General features: G+C 43.7%; 1 protein-coding gene across 2 annotated transcripts in view; it reads right to left on the bottom strand.

Annotated features, from left to right (window-relative positions):
• The window catches only part of UGGT1 (UDP-glucose glycoprotein glucosyltransferase 1), a 107,595-nt gene that overhangs the window by 21,137 nt on the left and 65,352 nt on the right, over positions 1–21,106 (bottom strand). For both annotated transcript variants that reach the window (XM_084752399.1, XM_084752400.1), the window contains 11 exons: positions 19,855–19,985; positions 16,647–16,742; positions 11,643–11,745; positions 10,470–10,549; positions 9,138–9,327; positions 7,501–7,659; positions 6,797–6,882; positions 4,656–4,740; positions 2,707–2,795; positions 2,161–2,262; positions 1,083–1,167 (listed from right to left, as the gene is read on the bottom strand). In XM_084752399.1, coding sequence (XP_084608525.1) covers positions 1,083–1,167; positions 2,161–2,262; positions 2,707–2,795; positions 4,656–4,740; positions 6,797–6,882; positions 7,501–7,659; positions 9,138–9,327; positions 10,470–10,549; positions 11,643–11,745; positions 16,647–16,742; positions 19,855–19,985 — 1,206 coding nt within the window. The remainder of the gene's footprint in view (positions 1–1,082; positions 1,168–2,160; positions 2,263–2,706; positions 2,796–4,655; positions 4,741–6,796; positions 6,883–7,500; positions 7,660–9,137; positions 9,328–10,469; positions 10,550–11,642; positions 11,746–16,646; positions 16,743–19,854; positions 19,986–21,106) is intronic.

The following is a 21,106-nucleotide window of genomic DNA, read 5'->3' as shown; positions in this document are numbered from 1 at the left end:
GTGTGTGTGTGCGCATGTGTGTTTAAGACACATAAGTTTCAGGTTCACTTATCTAAATTTAACTTTAGTAAAACACTTTGAGCTTGATGGCAAGATCTTTTCAAGGCTTTGTCTAACAAAGGGCATTATACGACAGAGCCAGGGCTCTTAAAAATCTCCTGGTGTAGCCGGGCATGGTGGCGCACGCCTTTAATCCCAGCACTCGGGAGGCAGAGGCAGGCGGATCGCTGTGAGTTCGAGGACAGCCTGGTCTACAATGCGAGTCCAGGACAGCCAAGGCTACACAGAGAAACCCTGTCTCAAAAAACAAAAACAAACAAACACACAAAAAATCTCCTGGTGTTAATAAGTTAAGTCTTCTGTACTCCAAACACTAGCACCTCAGGAGGTCAGAGGTGAAGTAGCTACCAAACACCAGCACCTCAGGTGAAATAGCTATCGAACACTAGCACCTCAGGAGATGGATCAGAGGGTGTAGCTACCAAATACTAGCACCTCAGGAGGTCAGAGGTGAAGTAGCTACCAACACTAGCACTTCAGGAGATGGATCAGAGGTGAAGTAGCCACTCATCTGGGATGAGTCACCACTGAATACAAAGTTGCTTTATAAATGCCTCAGAAAAAAAGTAATTGCAAGAAAATCAGTGCAGGCCAATAGGAGTCAAGCAGGAAACAAGTGTGTTTTTCCTTTGGCACAGAGGAAACATGTCTTCACCCCTTACCCATGAGAAAAGGATTCTTTCTCAAAACACAGCATCACTGCGCTTTCTAAACTAAGACAAGACATGCATGCCTCGCCTCCAAGGCCAGGATTGGTACTTTGCTGAAACATCATCTCTTAGAAAAAAGACATGAACTTCCTCCTCTATTATCCAGCTTCACGCAGGCTGTAATTTTGGGTTTATATTTTAAACACTATCACCCCAAATAGAGCAACCTGGAAGAAAAAAAATACCAATACAGACATAGACAATGAAATTAGGGTATCCTAATGAAAGGGAGAGATAAAACAGAGGCAGAAAAGAATATGCTACAGTGGGAGTATTCCCTTAACAAGATTTTCCTTTTCCCCATGAACAAACCTTAAATGTGGGGGACAAATAATTCTTCAAGAACCAGAATTTCACAGGAGTTTTGGTATTCTTCAGCACTGAAAGCATCATTATGCTGCCAAACAAAACAAATAACGATTTTCCAATGCTTTTAACCTCAACAACATTAAGTAGAGAAAAATCACAAGATTGACAGCAGAGCTAAGTCATGGTTCCATTAGGCAAAGAGACCTTCAGTAATGGGAAAGTGTGCGTATAAGGATGTCACCAAATGAGAGAGACAAGGATTTCGCTGTCAGTATATTCCAAAACAGGCAGAGGCAGATGCTAACCATGCTGCAGGTTTAAACGAACCATCTCATAACCTGCTGAGAGTCAGCACTGGAGGTCAAGGTCATGACTCCACCATTCTCCAAGCGCTGATATTCATTGAAAAAAGGACTAAAAATTAATCAAATGACATTATTTTTATTTTCTATACCAGATTTATAATGGAAACTAAAAGTAAAAACAGTTCTGAAATTGGAACAATGACCTTCAAGTGATGTGTCTTCAAGTAAGCACACCAACAACTTAAAGCAATGGCCTGACCTGCTTCCCGTTGCATGACTTAGGCAAACCCCTTCTATTTTAGTCTCAAGCAAAGGTGTTCTCACAAAACTAAGATCCAGCTTTGAAGCCCTGTGGGCCTGCAGAAGATGGCCAAATGTTACACAGTTCTATACTTTGGCATAAATCAGAAACTAGGGAGTTGGCATAGAAAGTACAGAACTGTGTAGCATTTGGCCATAGTTTATGTGATATCTGACAGCCAAGGAACCAATAATTGTCCATAAGGTGTGCACAGGATATAAAGGTCTACAGCCTTGTGATAGCCACACAGAGGCACTAACTATGCAGCTCTACTTCACCAAGTGAACCAATCAAACAAAGAGAGCTGCATATGGTGAGTATCCACAACCCTAAGAGTACCTCATATATCTAAGTATACATACAAATATATGTATATGTACATGTATATATGTATATACATATACACAGTACAGCAAGTAAAACCTTTCACACAAAGAAGACTTTGCCATGTACATAGCAAGCAATGAAGACTGACCGAAGAAATCTTTCGTAGAGGTGACCAGATGCAACAGAGAAAATATTGATTATATCATCTTTATCTTGTTTTACTTCCTCAGCCTTCGGTCCTGAAAAGCCCCTGTAACAACAGAATACAAACAGCACTTACAATGCTGGGCAAACAAAACTTTCCAGGAGAGAAAAGAGATAGTGCCTGTTCCTTCCAGCTCTAGAGGGGAGACTTGGTGGAAGCAGCATACGAAGATGCTGGGACAGGGCACAGAGATAACAAGGTAACAAGAAAGATGCTCACCATGAGGCACCATGTCATTTAGGAATAAATGGAACACAAGCTGTTCCAAATAATGCAATCTGCCCAAAGGGAGGTCAGCAGAGCAAGCTATGCGGAAGAACACTTTCCCTCCCTTAGTCACACGGGAAACATTCCTCGGCTGCGACTGAAAGGACACAATCTAGCTGTGTGAAGGTAGCCCAGGAAGAGTTCCCATATTCAAAGGATGCATGGCACCCATCGCTCAGCTTTTCCTTCAACACATTAAGCCTTTTTATGATGCCAATTTACCATTTGAATGAGTCCCAAAATCCAGATTCGTTCTCATTCGTTCCATCACTCAACAAGTCTTCATTAACCATGTCTGCCTTCTTCTGAACCTGCAATTGGAAATGACAGATCTTATTTCTCCCAGTAGGTCTGACAGGCACAGACCTCATTTTGCACTGGATGCAAACCAAGAACTGTCAACAGGAAACAATCAGCCAGTCCTCCTACAGGAGAACCCCACCCTGACTCTCAGATCGCCCAAGCCTTCAGGGAGGAGCAGCAATCTCTTTGAATTGAGAGATATTCACGATCAGTTTGTACAATGAGCTAAAAACCAAGGTCAGCTGCACAGAAACACAGAGTGAGCATTTCTTCTAGTTGACAACTAGGGAAGAATTTGGCCTACAGGAGCTGTTGAGAGAGGCCTGTTGGGTGGTGGCCATTTCCAGGACTTACTACCACAAAGGCTTCTCTGCAGCAGGCTCCTCCTGTTCAGCTGTGCAATGGCTGACTTTTGATTTTACCATGTGCAATAGTTACTTATCCTACAATCATTTTATTTTAAGACAAAGGATTTCAAAATGCTGAGGAGAAAGAGCAACAAAAGACACTAAATAAAATCACCTACTTTAGTGTTTTGTGTATGGTTTTGGAGACAGGGTCTCATGTCACCCAAGATGGCCTCAAACTCACTATGCATTCTAGGCTGTCCTTGAATTTCTCATCTTCCTGCCTCTAACTCTGTAAGTATTCAGACTATAGGTGTTCCCTACTGTCCCTATAAAACTATAATCTTACTGTTGAATTGTCACTGGAATTTCCCACAGTCTTCTGAGAATAAAAATGTAACACCATGAATTATGGGTATAAAAATGTCCAAGCCAGGGCTGGAGAGATGGCTCAGTGGTTCAGAGCACATACTTACTGCTCTTCCAGAAGCTCCGAGTTCAGTTTCTAGCACCCACACTTGGTGGCTCACAACTACCTGTAACTCCAGCTCCAAGGGAGTTCTCTTCTGGCTTCCACAGGTGCCTGCACAGGTGTGGCCCACATTCACACAAACACATTTACATATGTACAAATAACAAAACTTTAAAAAACTGGCAAAGCTGGGCCAGGGAAGGTGGTAGAGTCCTTTAATACTTGGGAGGCAGTCAGACATATCTGGGAGTTTGAGGCCAGCCTGGTTATATAGCAAGCCCCAGGCCAATCAGGGCTACACAGTAAGGCCCTGTCTCTCAATGATGGGGCGGGGGGTGGGGGGAGTGGGGGGCTCTGGGGAGAGGGTTGGGGGGGAGGGGGTGTAGGGGAGAGGGTAGCAAAGTCTCTGTGGGAACACTTTGTATAAAGTGAGACTACCATCGCTCTCTGAAATTACCCAAAGGGACAGTTTCTTGGCTGAAGGAAACTAGAAGCTTGTCTCACAAGGACATTCTGCTTAAGCAGCATCCCTAGACCTGTTCAAAGACACACACACACACACACACACACACACACACACACACACACACACACTCATGCACGCGCGCTCATGCGCACACTTTCAATTGCAGTATCAGACTGACTTCAAGCTGTCCCCCTTCATCTGCTTGGAAACAGCCCAGCCCAAGCCCCTAGCGGGTGCATGGAATCTGAGAGTACAGAACCCAGAATATATACTATAGTGTTGCTCTTACTATTTATGACAATTAAGATAAGCTATGAAGATAAGCTTAATTTGTAAATTAGGCAAGGTAAGATTCACAGCAATAAGTAACAGTGAAACAGATATTAAAGCAACACTTGAATAAGCTAATGTGAATGTACTCTTCTTGAAACAGTCACAACCAGTGTTAGTACCTTGACGTAGTGGCTGACCATGACCCTAAAGCCTTACCAGGGAGGCACTGTCTACACTATCCCACAACAGGGCCTGAATGGGGCTATTTACCAACTAGAAACTAGCAGCTGCCACAACCGCACAAACTCACCTTCACCTTGATGATCTTGCTTTTGAAGTTATTGAGGATGGCAACGACATCATTTGCATCAGGAGGAGAATCTGTACCATCATGGCTTAGAGAGACAAAGGAGACAGAACAGAACACAAGTCACAACCTCCAAACACAGCTAAGTCCTCAGGCATCAGTGTGCTTATCCATCACTGTCATCACAGCAGAGCTTTCCAAACCAACTGCTTCCTCACAGCCTCAAAGAAGCACCTTTAGGGGACAAAGAAGTGTTCAAAGAAACTTCCATCTCTAGGCTAGATAACCGAGCTGACTTCCGTCCTTCCTAAATCCTCCTTCTGATCACCAGGCAAAGAGCAAAAGGTTCTCAGTCAGGACAAGCACATGACACATCATGACCAAATGTGTGTTCACAGATCTGAGCACCCAGGCCCATCACCGAACTACTGCTACCAGTTAACTAGAGCAGCCACATGAAGAAACCTACTGTTGGCTGACAGTGGTGGCTCACACTTGAGATCAAAGCCATCTAGGCTACAGAGTGACTAAGAAAAAACCCAACAAGCCAGGCATGGTGGTGCATGCCTTTAATTCCAGCACTTAGGAGACAGAAGCAGGCAGATGGCTGTGAGTTGGAGGCTAGCCTGGTCTACAAAGCAAGTCTAGGACAGTCAAGGCTACACAGAGAAACCCTGTCTCAAAAAAAAGAAATGGGTCTTGACTTCTGTCTCAAGGTAACACAACCAATCATGTTTAGACCACAGACTCAATTCTGTGTCTCTGGTACAAAGACCACAGTACAACCAGCATTATTTATAGGCACACAGAGGCATGTTTTCCTCTGTATCATATTTTCCAGTCACCAAATGTCAAGAAGTCACTGCATTTGCTGTCATTCAGCAGACAGCAGGGTTCTCAGGGAAAAGGAGAGGAGAAAGCTGAAGTGCAGAGACCCTAGAGACAGAGACTTGGGAAGCACAAGAAGACAGGAACCCGAGACAGCAGTTAGAGAGGGTGGTACCCCAGCCTGGGCAAGGAGGAAGATGGACAGGGGCACACAGGAGAAAGAGAATTCATAAGCATCACTTTGGGAAGCCTATCTGGACAATAACTTAACTAGAAAAAAGCCTACTGCTTATACTAGGGACGTAACCACAGCACAACCCTCTCAGAGCTATTAAACTAGAAATCCACACCAGGCCAGGTATGGGGCATGCGTGTAGTCTCAGCTACTCAGGCTAGGTATTGGGCACATATGTGTAGTCTCGGCTACTCAGGCTAGGTATGGGGCACACACGTGTACTCTCAGCTACCCAGGCTAGGTATGGGGCACACACGTGTACTCTCAGCTACCCAGGCTAGGTATGGGGCATGCGTGTAGTCTCAGCTACTCAGGAGACTAAGGCAGATGATTCACTTGAGCCCAGTTTAAGACTGGACCAGAGAGTAGAATTCTGCATCAAAACCGCTACTCCATACAGCTTCTCCACGTCAGCTAAGATGCCATGAAGCCAAAGCAAACACACACACCATTAGAGTTCACATAAACACCAATGAAACCATTCCCTAAGCAGTCACAGAACCAAGGACTAACTTAAACTCTGTTAAAGAGGATAGAGACCACAACTTTTAAAGTGGTATTTTAGGGTTTGATTTGTAACTAAGAGATACAGTGAACTTTAAGACATTTCCTGTCACTGACAATGTGTTTTAGGAGTGTATCTATACCACACCAGCCCAAGGACCAGGACTGACAGTCAGAGGTCAGTCAGATGACAGACAAAGCTCCCATGCTCTGTAAATCACTCGAAGTCAAGAGCTATACCTTCCCATCAATGTACTAAAAAGGGCCAAGCCCACTTAACATCCAAAAGTCAGATATCATCAAGTGGACAAAGCCTATTGTCTGCAACACAGGGAAGAACAACTTCATTCTGATACAGCGTTGGCACAGGAAAGCCAACGGAGAACAAACCTCACTAGAGTCAGCCTTTCTACCCCTTGTTATCCAGCTCATCTCTAAGACTTCTTCCACGTTTCCTGTACTGGAAGGCATGGCTTTATTACACATATGACTGCAGTGCACAACGCCTGGGGCAAGGCCAGGTACCATGTAGTTAAAGCTGAGTCCTTTACAATGAAGCTGCAGCGCTGCCCCCTACCTGTAGATTCTATAAATATCATCAGAGCGCCCCTTCCTTAGTCTCAGAATCCAGGCTCCAGGGTTGGCTTTGAGCTGAAAATATCCCTAGGACACAAAGAAAGTAAAATTTCAGTTCTCTTTAAAATTTAAAACGTTTCTGGCGATACTTACTTTTTCTTTTGAAATGTCAGATCAAGTATGTGTGCAGGCCAACCTATCTGTCTACCTTTCCTTCCTTCCTCCTTCCCTCCCTCCTTCCTTCCTTTCTTTTTTTCTTTTTTGGTTGTACTGAGTATTGAACCCAAGATCTTGTTGCCATGGTAATTTTAAAAAATTTAAAAGACAGTTAACAAATCAGAGAAAAGCAAAGCAAAACAAACCAAAAAACTATCAACTAACAAGCTAAGAAACAAAGAGCCCTAGAAGAACGAAGCAGTGAATCTGGGAAGCCTGCCTGTTGTGCCTCAGTGAGGAGATGACGAAAATGCCTGGGAACTTCCATTGAAAAAAGGGCCAGCAGCGCGCTGTCGTGTTTTGCTGTTTAACTGGCATATAAATAAAATCTCCAAGCTTAACCAAACAATAACTTCTGCATTGACTACATTTAGTCTATTGTTAATTCTTATTTCACTCCATGGTTCGGAATGCTGACTGTTTTGTCATGAATCATAGACCTAAGCTACCACAACTGCGGTTTTACCATCTGATAAACTCGTCACTTACCAGGTTGGCCATCACAATCGTGTCCACAATTGTTGGGTTGGTGGATGTTCCTAAAGTGAACTGCAGTCCCCGAGGGGGCTGGCCTGTGGTGATGTCGTAACAATGACCTTCCAGTAACAGGTATTCCAGTTCATACTCAGCGGCCACCACACTGTCCACCTGCAAAGTCAGGATTAAGCCACCTGAATACTACACGTGCATACTCAAAGCGATCACAGGGGTCAGGGAGACAGCCAGGAGGATAAAAGCACTTGCCACCGCTAAGGCTCATGACTTGACCTTGATCCCTGACTCTACATGGTGGAAGGAGACCTGAGATCCACAGCTGCTCGCTGACTCTCATTTGCATACCATGGCACTCCCCACCGCCACCAAGATAGATAGATAGATAGATAGGTAGATAGAGAGATAGATAGATAGATAGATACATAGATAGATGATAGATAGATTGATTAGATAGATAGATGGATAATAAATTTAACAAATCATGCTTTGTGACTTTAAAAAACTCAAGAAAAGGCAAAAACCACAATTCCAGAGAGTAGATCACTCATTGTGGTGGGGGTGGGAGGTAATCTACAAAAGGATCGCAGAAGAATTCTGGGGATAAATGTTCTGCATCTTGATTGAGATAGTGTCTAATGACTATGATTACAAGATCTTGACTAGAGAAAGAAATAACAAAATAAAACCATTCCAAAAATACAGTGGGAGGATAAGATTCACACACTGTTCTGAAAGGCCCTAAATAAAGAAAAAGGATTCTCATCCTATGGTAATGGGTGGGTGTGGCTTGTACACTTCCACAGCAGCATTCTCCTAAGAGCCAGCTACAGAGCCACCCGGTGTTCATCTGGGCATCAACACACACAAAGTACACTATGTCCATATAGTGAAATATTATCTGGCAATCAAAATAAAGAACTAATAAGTATCATCACATACATGAACCTTGGAAAACCATTTATCAGGTGAAAAAAGTCATGAAAGAGCACTTGTTAAATAGGGACTCAGACACAATGTCATATTCTGAGCACTCTCAGAGACAGAAACTGCACTACTAACTGCCACTGGGCCAGGGAGAGAGCACAGGAGAACTGTGGTGACGGCCACTGTGGTGATTAACCCTTGCTGACAACTGGACTATATTTGAGGCACACCTCTGGGCACGTGTGAGGGCCTTTCAAGAGAGGCTCAATTCAGGAGGAAAGAGGAGAAAACTATCTGAATTCTTTCTCTGCTTCCAGGCTGGTGCCACAGAAGACCAAGCCACTTCCACTGCCACGTCTTCCCTACCACAAAATGAGTCCATGTCAATCTTTCTGTCAACCATTTGGATGCTGCAACAAGAAAAGTAAGCAATAATGACATGGAGCTGGTTCTAAGGGCAACGAAAGTCAACTGAACTGAGATCGCAAAAAGAGTGCAAAGACAGCAGCACCAGGCTATGCACATATCAAAACTGCTAAGTAACAAGCCTTACTGAGCATGAAGGGCATCTGCACAAAGCTGCTGCTGTAAGAACAGGACACTGATATGAGCAATGAGTCCACCGTGCAGTTCAGGAAATCACCACCGACTGAATAATAAATGGATTTTATGCATGGTTCAATATTCAGAAACAATTATATTCTTACCTCTTCTAGATAAATATTATCAAGATCATATGGTGTTCTGACAGATTCCACCATCCAGCTCTCAGGTGTGTTCAAATTCAAGGTAAATAGCGGAGACTGTGGCATATCCAGAAACTTTGCTATTGGTCCCTTAGCAAAGCTGTTGTCTGCAGTGAAAGAAATCTCTGGTTCTAAGACATAACGGTAAAAGCTGAAATGAAAACAGAAGTGTTAGGCTTTCTTGATGCAATCACAATCACAAGCGCCCAACGGGTAATCAAAAATCTTGGTTTGGACCATATTCTTGCAGACCAGGACATGAGTGAACAAACCATATTCTGGTCTAGTGATGCCTCCCAGGGCTGCTGTAGAGCCAAGAGAGGGGAGAAAGGGAAGAATGCAGGTGACACCACCTCATACTTGTGGCTGTTGGGGTCACAACCACTTTCCTGAGCACTACCCTCTTTGAGGAGAACCCTCTGTCTTAAAATCTGAGCCCTACATGGTGTTTGTGTTCTCATGGCAGCACTGAAAACATTATATGTAATAATTAAACCTTTCTCTTTTTTGTTTTGTTTGTTTGTTTTTCAAAACAGGGTTTTTCTATGTTATCTAGGCTGTCCTGGACTCGCTTTGTAGACCAGGCTGGCCTCAAACTTATAGCAATCCGCCTGCCTCTGCCCCTCGAGTGCTAATATTAAAGGCGTGCGCCACCACATCCTCTTAAACCTCTTAATAGAAGGCTAATAGGGGAAGCTGGAACTCCTTCCATCCTTTGCAAAGCTGCTGGGATCCATTAAGAGCCTAACTAGAGCTGGGCATGGTGGTGCACATCTTTAATTCCAGTAGAGGAAGGTGGATCTCTGTGAGTTCGAGGCCAACCTGGTCTACAGAGCAAGTTCCAGGACAGCCAGGGCTGTACAGATAAATCCTGTCTCAAAACATGCTCCCCCTCAAAATCTAACTATAGAACTCTGCTCGCATCAAGGAAGACACTGCCCACAGCCAGAGCATGTGCTAAACTACTACTGCCATCCCAAGCCAAGTCTGTCCCTTCCCCAGGACGCATGAGAATGAGGACAGGAGCTTCTGCACATGAGAATGAATGGCGACCATTCTTTAAAGAGAGAAGTAAATGTGCAAGTAGCTTGCACAGAAGCCATGTGAATGCTTCCAAGCCTGCATTATGTTGTCAGAGTGACTGCCAGAGTAAAAATGGTGACATAACTGAGCAGTCGGTAGATGTCCTTTCACACACAGCATCCACTATCAACATACCTGATTCTTTCCACCTAGTACTAACTTTTAGATTTGGTACCACTTTAAAGCAACGTTCCTTATATGGGATTTTACCTTTTCAAAGGCATGTCCGAAAGTTTAGATTGGCAATTCATAAAGACTCTTAGATTCATGTTTATCAGCTGAGTCAAAACCTAGAAAAGCAAACCAGAAGACAAATATTTAGGTTTTCTCTTCAGAAATGTATTATTTCATAATTAGTAGAAAACAAGGTGTTTTCTTAACATCTCAAGAAGAAATTCAAAGCTAACACCTGCCATTACGTCTCTGTTGGAGGCGTTTTGGAAATCAGAGCTCCAATGTAGACAGCACCACACATGCTTAAGGCATGGTTCAAAAAGGGGCAGGGAAGGTAATGAAATGGCTCAGCAGGGAGTGTTTGTTGCCAAGTCTTCCAACCCAAGACCCAATGGTGAAGGCACGGACTGACCTGCAAGATGCCCTCTGATCGCTACCCATGTACTGTGACGTGTGCTCAGACAGACAGACAGACAGAATGAATGAATGAATGAATACATGTATGGTTTTAAAAAAGGCTATTGCTCCTCACACAAAGTTTAGCACTCAGCTGTAAGGAAGCAGCAGGTAAATGATGAATATTTAGCTACAAAGGAAAAAACAGCCACTCACTGCTTCAGTTCACATTAAAAAGCATGAAAAAGAAGCTGGGCATGGTGGCGCACACCTGCAATCCCAGCACTCAGGAGGCAGAGACAGGCAGATCAATGTGAGCTAGAGGCCAGCCTGGTCTATAACGTGAGTTCAGGACAGCCAAGATAACACAGAGAAACTTTGTCTTGAAAAACCAGGAAAAAAAAAAAGGTATGAGAAAAAATAGGAATTAACATCTACAGAGAAGAGTAAATAATCATACTATCCTAAAAAAATCCCAAGGGCTAGAGATATACCTCGTTTGATAGAGCACCCACATAACATGTATAAGGCTCCAAGTTCAGGCCTAGCGCGCGCGCGCACACACACACACACACACACATACTCTCTCTCTCTCTCTCTAAATGAAATGTTAGGGACTATGCTAGTTACTTTTTAAACATACATAAAAGTATAGCTTCCTACAATCCATGACGAAGCCTTTATCAACCTTTATGAAAATGTCATTGTCCAACTCCTCTAGAAAATGTCTAAGGGACAAAGGAACTGCCCAGAAAACCATGGGCCTATGACTGCTTCGGTTAAAGATGAGAGCCGCCTCCACAGCAGCCCTACCAAGAGCAAGGGGGCGAGCCTCTGTGCTTCTCTTGTGACAGGGTCCACAATAGCCACCACATCATAGTAGGTCTCCCCTTCATTGGGCTTCAGTTTAATTGCACTGAAAAAAAATCAAAAGAACAAAACATTGGCATGGCGCAAACAGGAAACTGTTAGATTGGTGGTGCAGGACACCACCAGTACAGAGCATAAACAAGTTAGCCTTCTTAGCACTTCAAACAATAAGCAGATCAGAGGCAACAAGCTAAAATGGTGAGCAACTGAGACTAAGCTAGAGCTTAAGCTGTGAAATACTGGACAAGAGGGACTGAAAATCTGTGTGAAATCAGGAAAGCTAGATTGGAACTGCACTTAAACAAAACTGCTAAGGCTTTTGGATTTTTGTTTTTGCTTTCTTTTCATTCCTCTCCAAGGCAAGAGCCTTACCACTAAGACACACCCCGAGTCCTAGTTTACTTTTTATTTGTGATGGTCTTACTAAAGTTGCCCAGGCTAGCCTTGAACTTGTAATCCTCTTGCCTCAGCCTCCCAAACACTTAGTACAGGCTTGCACCACAAAGCCCAGCTACTAAATATATTGGCTATTTACTTCTGACATTTACTGAACATTATGCCAAGTTTTACTTCCAGGCAGGAAAAGTATGGGAGAAGAAAAGCAACCATTAAATTAACAAACAACGGGAGGGCTGGAGAGATGGCTCAGAGATTAAGGGCACTGACTACTCTTCCAGAGGTCCTGAGTTCAATCCCCAGCAACCACATGGTGGCTCGCAACCACCTATAATGTGATCTAATGCCCTATTCTGGGCTGCAGGTGTACATTCAGGCAGAACACTGTATAAATATTAATAATAAATAAATAAATCTTTAAAAAAATGGGTGTAGGGTGTAGCTCAGTGGTAGAATGCTGAGTACTGCAATCAATCAACTATCAATTAACCAAACTTATTACTCTAGGAAACTTGTAAAACAGAAAAAGAAAGTATCTCAGAAACCTCACTTTACAATAACGGCACTTTTGTCTGTATGATCCTTTCTAGATGCTGCATAGTTGTAAATATGGAATATTGGTCTTAAAAACAATTACTTGGGCCAGCAAGATGTCTCAGAGGATAAGGAGCTTTGCCACAGAGCCTGATGGCACCCACATGGTAGGAGGACCAGTTCCCACAAGTTGTCCGCTGGCCTCCACATGTGCATCATTTACACATGTCCTTGTCACTACCATACATACAAAATAAGTAAATAAGATGCCCCTCCCTGACTGTTTCAATATAAACATTTTCACATGCTCCTACACACCCTGTATCCTGAATTGGAAATAGTTTATGCTCACCAAATTATATACTGAAATTATTTTTGTTGCTAGATATTTAGATGGTGTTGACCTATAAACATGTGTGCATCCAGCTTTTCCCATACCCACATTCCTTTAGAGTCAAAGAGCTGAGCATGAGGCTACAGTATTGGTGGGCCAGCATGTACTGTCAATTCAATTTCCTCAACACCTAAAACAAGCCGCATGGACGAGAAAGGGACAACAAACTCCGCCTTATCACTGAGAGAATTCAGGTATTACTCGTCTGAACTTTATTTATTATTGTTATGGGGACAAGTATAAGCCAGTGTGCATGTAGCATGGCATACTTGTGCAGATCCTTTGGACAACTTGGTAGAGTCAGTTCTTTCCTCCATCTTGACATTGGTTCCAGGGATAGGATTTAAGTTACCAGGCTTACACATCAAGCACTTCATCTACCAAGTCAACCTGCTCATCTGATTCCTTTTTACTTTACTTATTTTTGATTTCTTGAGACAGGCTTGCTGTGCCTGGCTTGTGAAGCCAGGATGCTTCACCTGTCCTTAACAAGGGAGGATCAGCATGTGTTTACTCCTGTAAAGCATTCTGGGACAGTGCCTCTCTCTGAATCAGTGGCTCGGGTGACATAAGAGGAGCAGGAGCATCTATCACACTAAGAAAAAAAATCACAGTAGTGCCCCAGCAAGAGAACTGCTCATTAGCACAAGGAACTACAGCTGAGTGAGCCTTGCGATTGGTGGAGCCCCACCATGCCGAAGCCCCTCCAGTCTACGTTCTGAGGTAAGTCTGGAAGAGACCACCCATGCTCAGCACCACTAGCATTGCAGCGTGCGCCCAGTGAGAGCTCTTACAGTTGAAAAGGCAAAGAGAAGAAAAGCAGCAGCTCTCAAAGGATCGAAACACTTCACCCCCTTGTCCAGAATCATTTATTGCTTTGTTTGATCTGATGAAAATTTTACAGAGCTAGAGCACTTGGCCCCATGGTAAAAGGGCAACACAAAGTAGGGTGCAGCCAGCCAAGCGTGTGGCTAGAGTGTCACCCTGGTGCAGTGGTTATTTCAAATGCTAGGTGCTTTGGAAACAGCCACCATGTTGGTACAGCTTGTGACTGTCACAGCAGCTACCTGCAACTTCTAACACTAATGACTGAATTCAGTCCACCACCAATTATTGCAATACAAAATAGCTGTACTTCTACTGCAGCTATTTTCAAAAAATCACCCCTAAGAAGGGCGGCAGTGGCGCACGCCTCTAATCCTAGTGCTTAGGAGGCAGAGGCAGGTGGATCTATGAGTTCTAGGCCAGACTGGTCTATAAAGTGGGTTCCAGGACAGCCATACAGAGAAACCCTGTTTCTAACCAAAACCCTCCAAAATAGCCCCCATGGGTGCTCACAACCATCCCTAACTCCAGTTCTAGAGGATCCAATGCGCTTTTCTGTTCTCCAAGGACACTGCACATGGGTGTATGGGTATATACAGGCAAAACACCCTTACGCAAAAAATATTAAAGTACTATTTCTTATATTCTATAACAAGGGACAAGAAGATGCAAGGAAATAAGTCACGTGAGAATGGCATAGTATAAACCACCACCACCATGTACTTGTACTGGTAAGAGAAAGCCCCAGAATGAAGCCAAACGTCAGTAACAGAAGATCATACATTCCCATTGGATGAATAAAATAAATGTCCCAGAACACTGTGCTCTCCCTAGCCATGTTCACAGGAACCACCAGGGACTTGCTAAGGCAGATCCTGATGCTATAGGTCTGCTCTAGGGCCAAAGAGAATTCAGGTGGTTCTCAGACAACACCCTGCTGCTGGCTGGTCTAGGTGACTACAGGCACATAGAACAGGTGGCATAGTCATTTTATCTGCAGCAGAAATGATAACTATTTTTATGTAATAATTTAATGCAATCTATTTGAGGAAAGCAACTTTCAGCATATTAAAAAACCAGAAACAAAGAAATCCATGATGACCTGAATAGATAAAACCTTTAAAAAAATAGAAATGAGGAATTTTGATTCACATGTATCAAATACTTGGCTATTACAACACCTGTAAGAATTTCTACTGTATCGTAACAGAACTGTACCTAGGGCAATTTTATTATGTAAAACTCACAGAGCTCATACTTTCTGGGGAGGGCTCAGTCCTCGCTGAGGGCCTGCTGTCTTGGCTAGAAAGGCAGCAGGTCAATCACTGTCTCTATGCTGCCAGCTAGATAACTAGCTACCTCTTACAGAGTGCAGTGCTAGAAAGAGCAGAGCAGCGCGTGACTAGCAGTGTTGGTAGCGAACTACCACAAGGGTTATTCTGGGCCACAGAGCCCTCTGCCTACTAGTCACATAAGCAACGAGAAGGCTGAAGATGTGTCTCAGTGGCAGAGTGACTGCCCAGCATGGACAGGCCCTAGATTAGAGAGGAGGGTGGGTGGAAAGGAAAGAGACAGCAAGACATCAATAAGTGAGGAGATGCAGGCTTGGAAAGATGGCTTGGCAGCCAAGAGTGCATACTGCTTTTGCAGAGGGCGTGAGTTCAGTTCCCAGCCCCTACACCAGGCATCTCACAACCACCTATAACTGCAGCTGCAGGGGATCCAACAGCCTGTGGCCTCCACAGGCACCTGCACACATGTGGACATATCCACAGATATAGTTAAAATAACAGAAGTAAAGATCTTACACAAGGAGCCAGAGCAAGTGTTTTGGGTTTTCCAGAAAAACAAACTGGTCCAGTCTTAGGGAAATAACCCATACTATAGTATTCCAAAGACAATCTGCCTGGGCTCTTTAAAAGATCACGGCAGCAGGGAGGGGGACAGGCACAGAGGAATCTCTTAGATGAAAGGAGATTCAAGATATATGAATAACTTCTATTTGTGGTCTGGGACATCAGAGAAATCTAAACAGAGATCTATCTGTATTAGTATCACTGGATGAAGGTCACATTTCTCAGCTATGGTCCCAGTATATGGACCAAGTCTCCACTTGCTGAACATTTGAGACATTTTCTCTCATGTCAGCAATGAATTTTCAAATGCTAGAAAAAAAGATGTGAATACACATGTGTGACAAACATACAGATCAACAGATGTAGTACACACATGCACATTGGGTACACAGATAGGAAATATTGAATGTGACACACCACTAACTGGTAAATCTGGGCTACAGACATGTGTAGGCGACAGGCAGGAGGCACACCGGTAATGGTGAATATAGTTACAGACACACGGTTATTCTTTGCAAGTCTTGCAACTTCATCCATGTTCAAAACTTGAAAACAAAAAACTGAAGAATAAAAAGGCGGAGACATCGTCATATCCTAAATACATTTTTCTTTGGAAACAATAGTTTTTAAATAATAAACAACAAGAGAGAAGTACTTTAGTATTTGAGCAAACTAGTTACTCCTGAATTATCTGGAAATTATAGCTGGTCTATTTTGTTAAATGCTATTTTCATTAAAAGGCTGCACTCAGAATTACATCCAGTTTATTAGAAATACCAACTTTCATGAACTTCAAGTTATATGTGCACACTAACATACAAAGAAAGTTGCACGCTGAGCTTCTCGTCTCTAACAATGCATAGAGGACCCTATATGGAGAAACAAAAGGAAAGCCTAAGAGTCTGTTCATGGATGCACCTAAGTCCAGCACTGACTCTATACCTGTGCTTGTCTTCGAAGAACTGGTAGTCGATCCGTGCCTCTCCTTTGGGCTGCGCCGACAGGAGCGCATCCACCTTCATCACCAAGTCACTCGCCCTAAAAGATGGAGTTATGAAATCTTAGCACCACTTTATCTGCAGGTTTTCTAATGACTGCTGAAGAGCATCAGCCGAAACACAAAATTAACGCCAACAAAATGGTTAAAAGAAGCATGAACTCAGTGCCAAAGATTTTGTGAGTAGCTGGATCATCTCTGGGATGCCGCTCTTTCCCTCACATGAAGGACAGGTACTGCGTACTCTGCATGGCTGCCGCAGAAGTGCACTGGTTTACCATGCTGGCTCCCAGCTCAGGGCCTGGTATAAATAATGCTATTACTTTTTAGGACTGTTGCATTAATTAAGCTACCCAGCTATTCAACATGTATGTTGGTTCTGACTTCAGTGTTAGAATCAGCATTGCAGTGTGAATTTTAGAAATGATCTGCCACTGTGGTTGATACAGTGGCTATCTAGTGTTTATGAGTGTTCACCTGATATTTCCGGGCTTATAGGGAAGGACAAAAACTGTAGTAATATATTTTTATGAAAACATCTCTTAACCTCCAAGACTGAACTTTTGGCAAACCTCACAGCAAAGTTAATAATACGCCTGAGGTGACCTAAAACTAGGTGCTTAACCTGTTGTCCTATGGTACACTCAGCCCTTTAGTTTAACCTGTCTTTAAGGGAACAATGTAACCTTACTTGCCTTGGATCCCAGAGGCAATCAGCTTCTACAACCAGCTAATAGATAGCTTTATTCTTCCATGCCTTTGAGCCAAAGGTTGGGGCGCGCGCGCGCGCGTGTGTGTGTGTGTGTGTGTTATGGTAACCATTTTCTGAAACAGCAAGCTTATACTACAAACACCCGCCGCCGTAAATGTAGGAAGCACCACGTGGCCATCAATTGATAACACCTGCGTGTAGTTTTCTATTCTGGGTCAGAACAGTTATGTCTTCCCTTGTAAAACTCTGCTGAAGATTTCTGTAAAGAATCTTTCATTCTTTCCCATGCAATGCTTTCTATGTTGCTTAATAAACACAGAGTAAAGGCCTTTGTGAGGGCAAGGTAGACAAAGAGACAGACAGAGAGCAGACACATGCACACACACCAGACAGACTACAGGGGAGCCAGTAAGTAGCCACACACTACAGAGATGGAGAGAGAGAAAAGATGGCGAATTCAAACCTGGGCTCACCCTGATCAAAGTAACGCAAGAACAAGTGCTGTTTCACCCCTGAGGGCAACATCAATCCATTTTGGTGCCTCTCAGGTTTTCAATGTGTTAACAGACATAAAACGTCCTGCTTTACCTACTCCCCTCTATTTACAAATCTTTTATTACATTTCTCCACGTGTGCCCTCACATGAGTGGAGGTAAAAGAGCAGCTCAGGAAGTGCATCTCTCTTTCCACCACGTGGGCCCAGGGGTTTGGCAGCAGGTACATGTACTCACTGAGCCATCTCACAGGCCTCCCGAGCCCTTGTATGATGATTTATATCCAACAATGATCTTGAACTATGTAGGCATGAGCCTAAAGAAGCTAGACTCGGATACAGCACCTCTGGTAAGCCATCCAAAGAACAATGGTGCTAGACCTCAACTATCACCAAGGCTGCACATCTTTGAACCACACTATGCCATCACTAACCATCTGTTTAACTCCCCAGGGTCAGCTGTGAGTTCCTGTGGCACACTACACAACAAGCAACTCCCTACACATCGCAACGCACCAGGATCTGAGAGTCCACAGTCAGGCTTCCGAAGGCTACGACCGTAATGAGGGGCTGCTCCAAAACACCGAGGCCCTGGAGGTGCCGAGCATGCGCGGCAGCAGGGAAGAGTTTCACAGGCAGGCCGAGGAGCGCCACTCCAGAGCCACTGAGGGAAGAGGGAAGCACTTTATCTTGGCCTCAGCACCGAGTCAGACGAAAAGGACTGTTCTCGGACTGGGGAAGCAGCTCAGCCATAGGAAACTATCCTAGCAGTAGAGGCTCCAGGTTCCACTACCCACAGCACCACCACACAACAGCAAAACCGTCCATTTCACGTGGCATAACAGCTACCTTGACAGCTATCAGAAACAACGCGTTAATAAAAGATGCAGTGTGATGTCGTACATGAAAAGAATGAAGACAAAGGGAACACTTTAATTTCTTTATATCATCCAACTATGAATAAAATGCCACTATTCAAAGGGCAAAGGGCAGCTAAGGGAACAGGGAAAATAGTATCTCAAGTCATGGATCTGATAAGGATCCAGAATATAAGGAGAGCCCACAATTAAACAAAAAACCCAGATAACCTAATACAAAATGAAAACTAGCACAGACATTCCCCAAAGACACACAATGGCCAACAGTATGCACGAGACAGCAACTCAATGGTACCACTGAACAGGAGATACCCCGTCCACACCCCAGAGGATGGCTACTGCTTTAAAAAAAAAAAAAACAGTAAGTGTTGGTGAGACTACAGAGAAACTGAAGCCAGGAGCAATGTTGGTAGGAATGTCAGGTGGTGCAGCTACTGTGGGAGTTGGCATATCAGGTCCTTAGAATAGTAAACAAATATATCCTCAAGTACACACTCGTGTGACATCTTACACAGAAAGGACTGCACATAACTGTGGGCTGTCATTACATAGCAAATACATGACACATTCAAACAATTTAATTCTTGGAAGTAAAACATACTAAAAGGCATTAGTTAATAAAATTACAAAAATAATTAAAATCATAAACCAGCAACATCTAACTCATCATTCGTCTGCGAGAGAAACAACTTCATATTCCATACAAGTAGACAGGAAAGAGCCACTGCCATGCATTTCCTCCCCCGAACACAATGAAACTAAGGACCAAGAACCACTGGGCAGTCTGTACACACACATCCGGTAAGAAGCAGACCCAGCCCTCTGCTTCTGCTTGAACTTTTCCAAATTCAAAATGTAAATAAACCCACTGACTTAGATATGGAGATAATATATATACACGTGTGTGTGTGTGTGTGTGTGTGTGTGTGTGTGTGTATACATTCACATTCCTCACTTTGACCAATGAGAAAAAAATTAATAAAAACTCTGTGACATGAACTAACTTCTAATTGGAAAACCAGTTTTATCACTTATTATCAAGCACCTACTTACAAATTATCAAAACTTACACATCTTCTTCTACTTGAAGTTGTTGGATATGAGATTTTATTTTCTGTCCCGATGTTTTCAAGATGATATTTTCTAGAAGGTGGAAATCGTCCTGATTAAAGAGCTCACTGTCCTCCAGCGGCCCAATGATCTGTGAGATAAGGAAGAAGAGGGCAGAGCTGTAGCAGTGGTTGTCAGCTCCTGAGAAGTCTCTGCTGACCCTGGGAGCTGACACACCAAGCACCTTACTACTTCTGCCCTAACGAACGTCCTAGGTAAAGTAAATCAAATAAAAAACATAAAGCCTAAGGAAATGCAGTTAATGTTTATCTATTAACTGCTCAGATAGCAGAGACGTGTGTGTTTCACATTAACTTCCTAAGCAGACTGACATAAATAGCAGTGCCATTTGCACTAGTTCTCAGCAAACAGCAGTAAGGCCTACTTTGTGAGCAGCTGTATGGACTTCTGTTCTGGCAGGCCCACACTCACCACCTCCCAGGGTCAGGACACAATCAAAACAACAGGAAGCACCCCTTGGGGCAGCATCTGAAGCACACTCTTTTTCTTTTTCTTTTTTTATTAATTTATTCATATTACATCTCAATTGATATCATCTCTTGTATCCTCCCATTGCTCCCTCCCTCCCGCTTTCACCCTATTCCCCTCTTCTATGTGGGTGACTGAGGGGGACCTCCTCCTCCTCTACACGATCATAGGATATCAAGTCTCTTCTTGATAGCCTGTTATCCTTTCCTCTTAGTGCCACCGGGCCTCACCATCAAGGAGATGAGTCAAATATGGGCCACCAGAGTTCGTGTGAAAGTCAGTCAGTCCCCACTCTCCACTCAACTGTGGAGGATGTCTTGTTGATTGGCTAGATCTGAGCTGGATGTTTACTGCACATATTGTCCTTGGTTGGTGCCATAGTTTGAGCAAAACCCCTGGGCCCAGATCCGCCTGTCATAGTGTTCTTCTTGTAGGTTTCTAGGACCCTCTGGATCCTTCTATTTCCCCATTCTCCTATGCTTCTCTCACCTAGAGTCCCAATAGGACGTGGAGAAAGAGGAACACTCCTTCATTGCTGGTGGGAATGCAAACTTGTACAACCACTTTGGAAATCTATCTGGTGCTATCTCAGAAAACTGGGAACAGGGCTTCCTCAAGACCCAGCTATCCCACTCCTTGGAATATACCCTGAAGCACACTCTTGGACTGACAGGACAGAACTCTCGGCACCTGCACTTGAACTGAGGCAGGTACAGCGTCACA

This window comes from Acomys minous (assembly GCF_964271855.1).
Source record: "Acomys minous genome assembly, chromosome: 13".
Lineage (NCBI taxonomy): Eukaryota > Metazoa > Chordata > Mammalia > Rodentia > Muridae > Acomys > Acomys minous.
The sequence above is the reverse complement of the archived record's forward strand: the minus strand, read 5'-3'. Positions and strand labels throughout refer to the sequence as shown.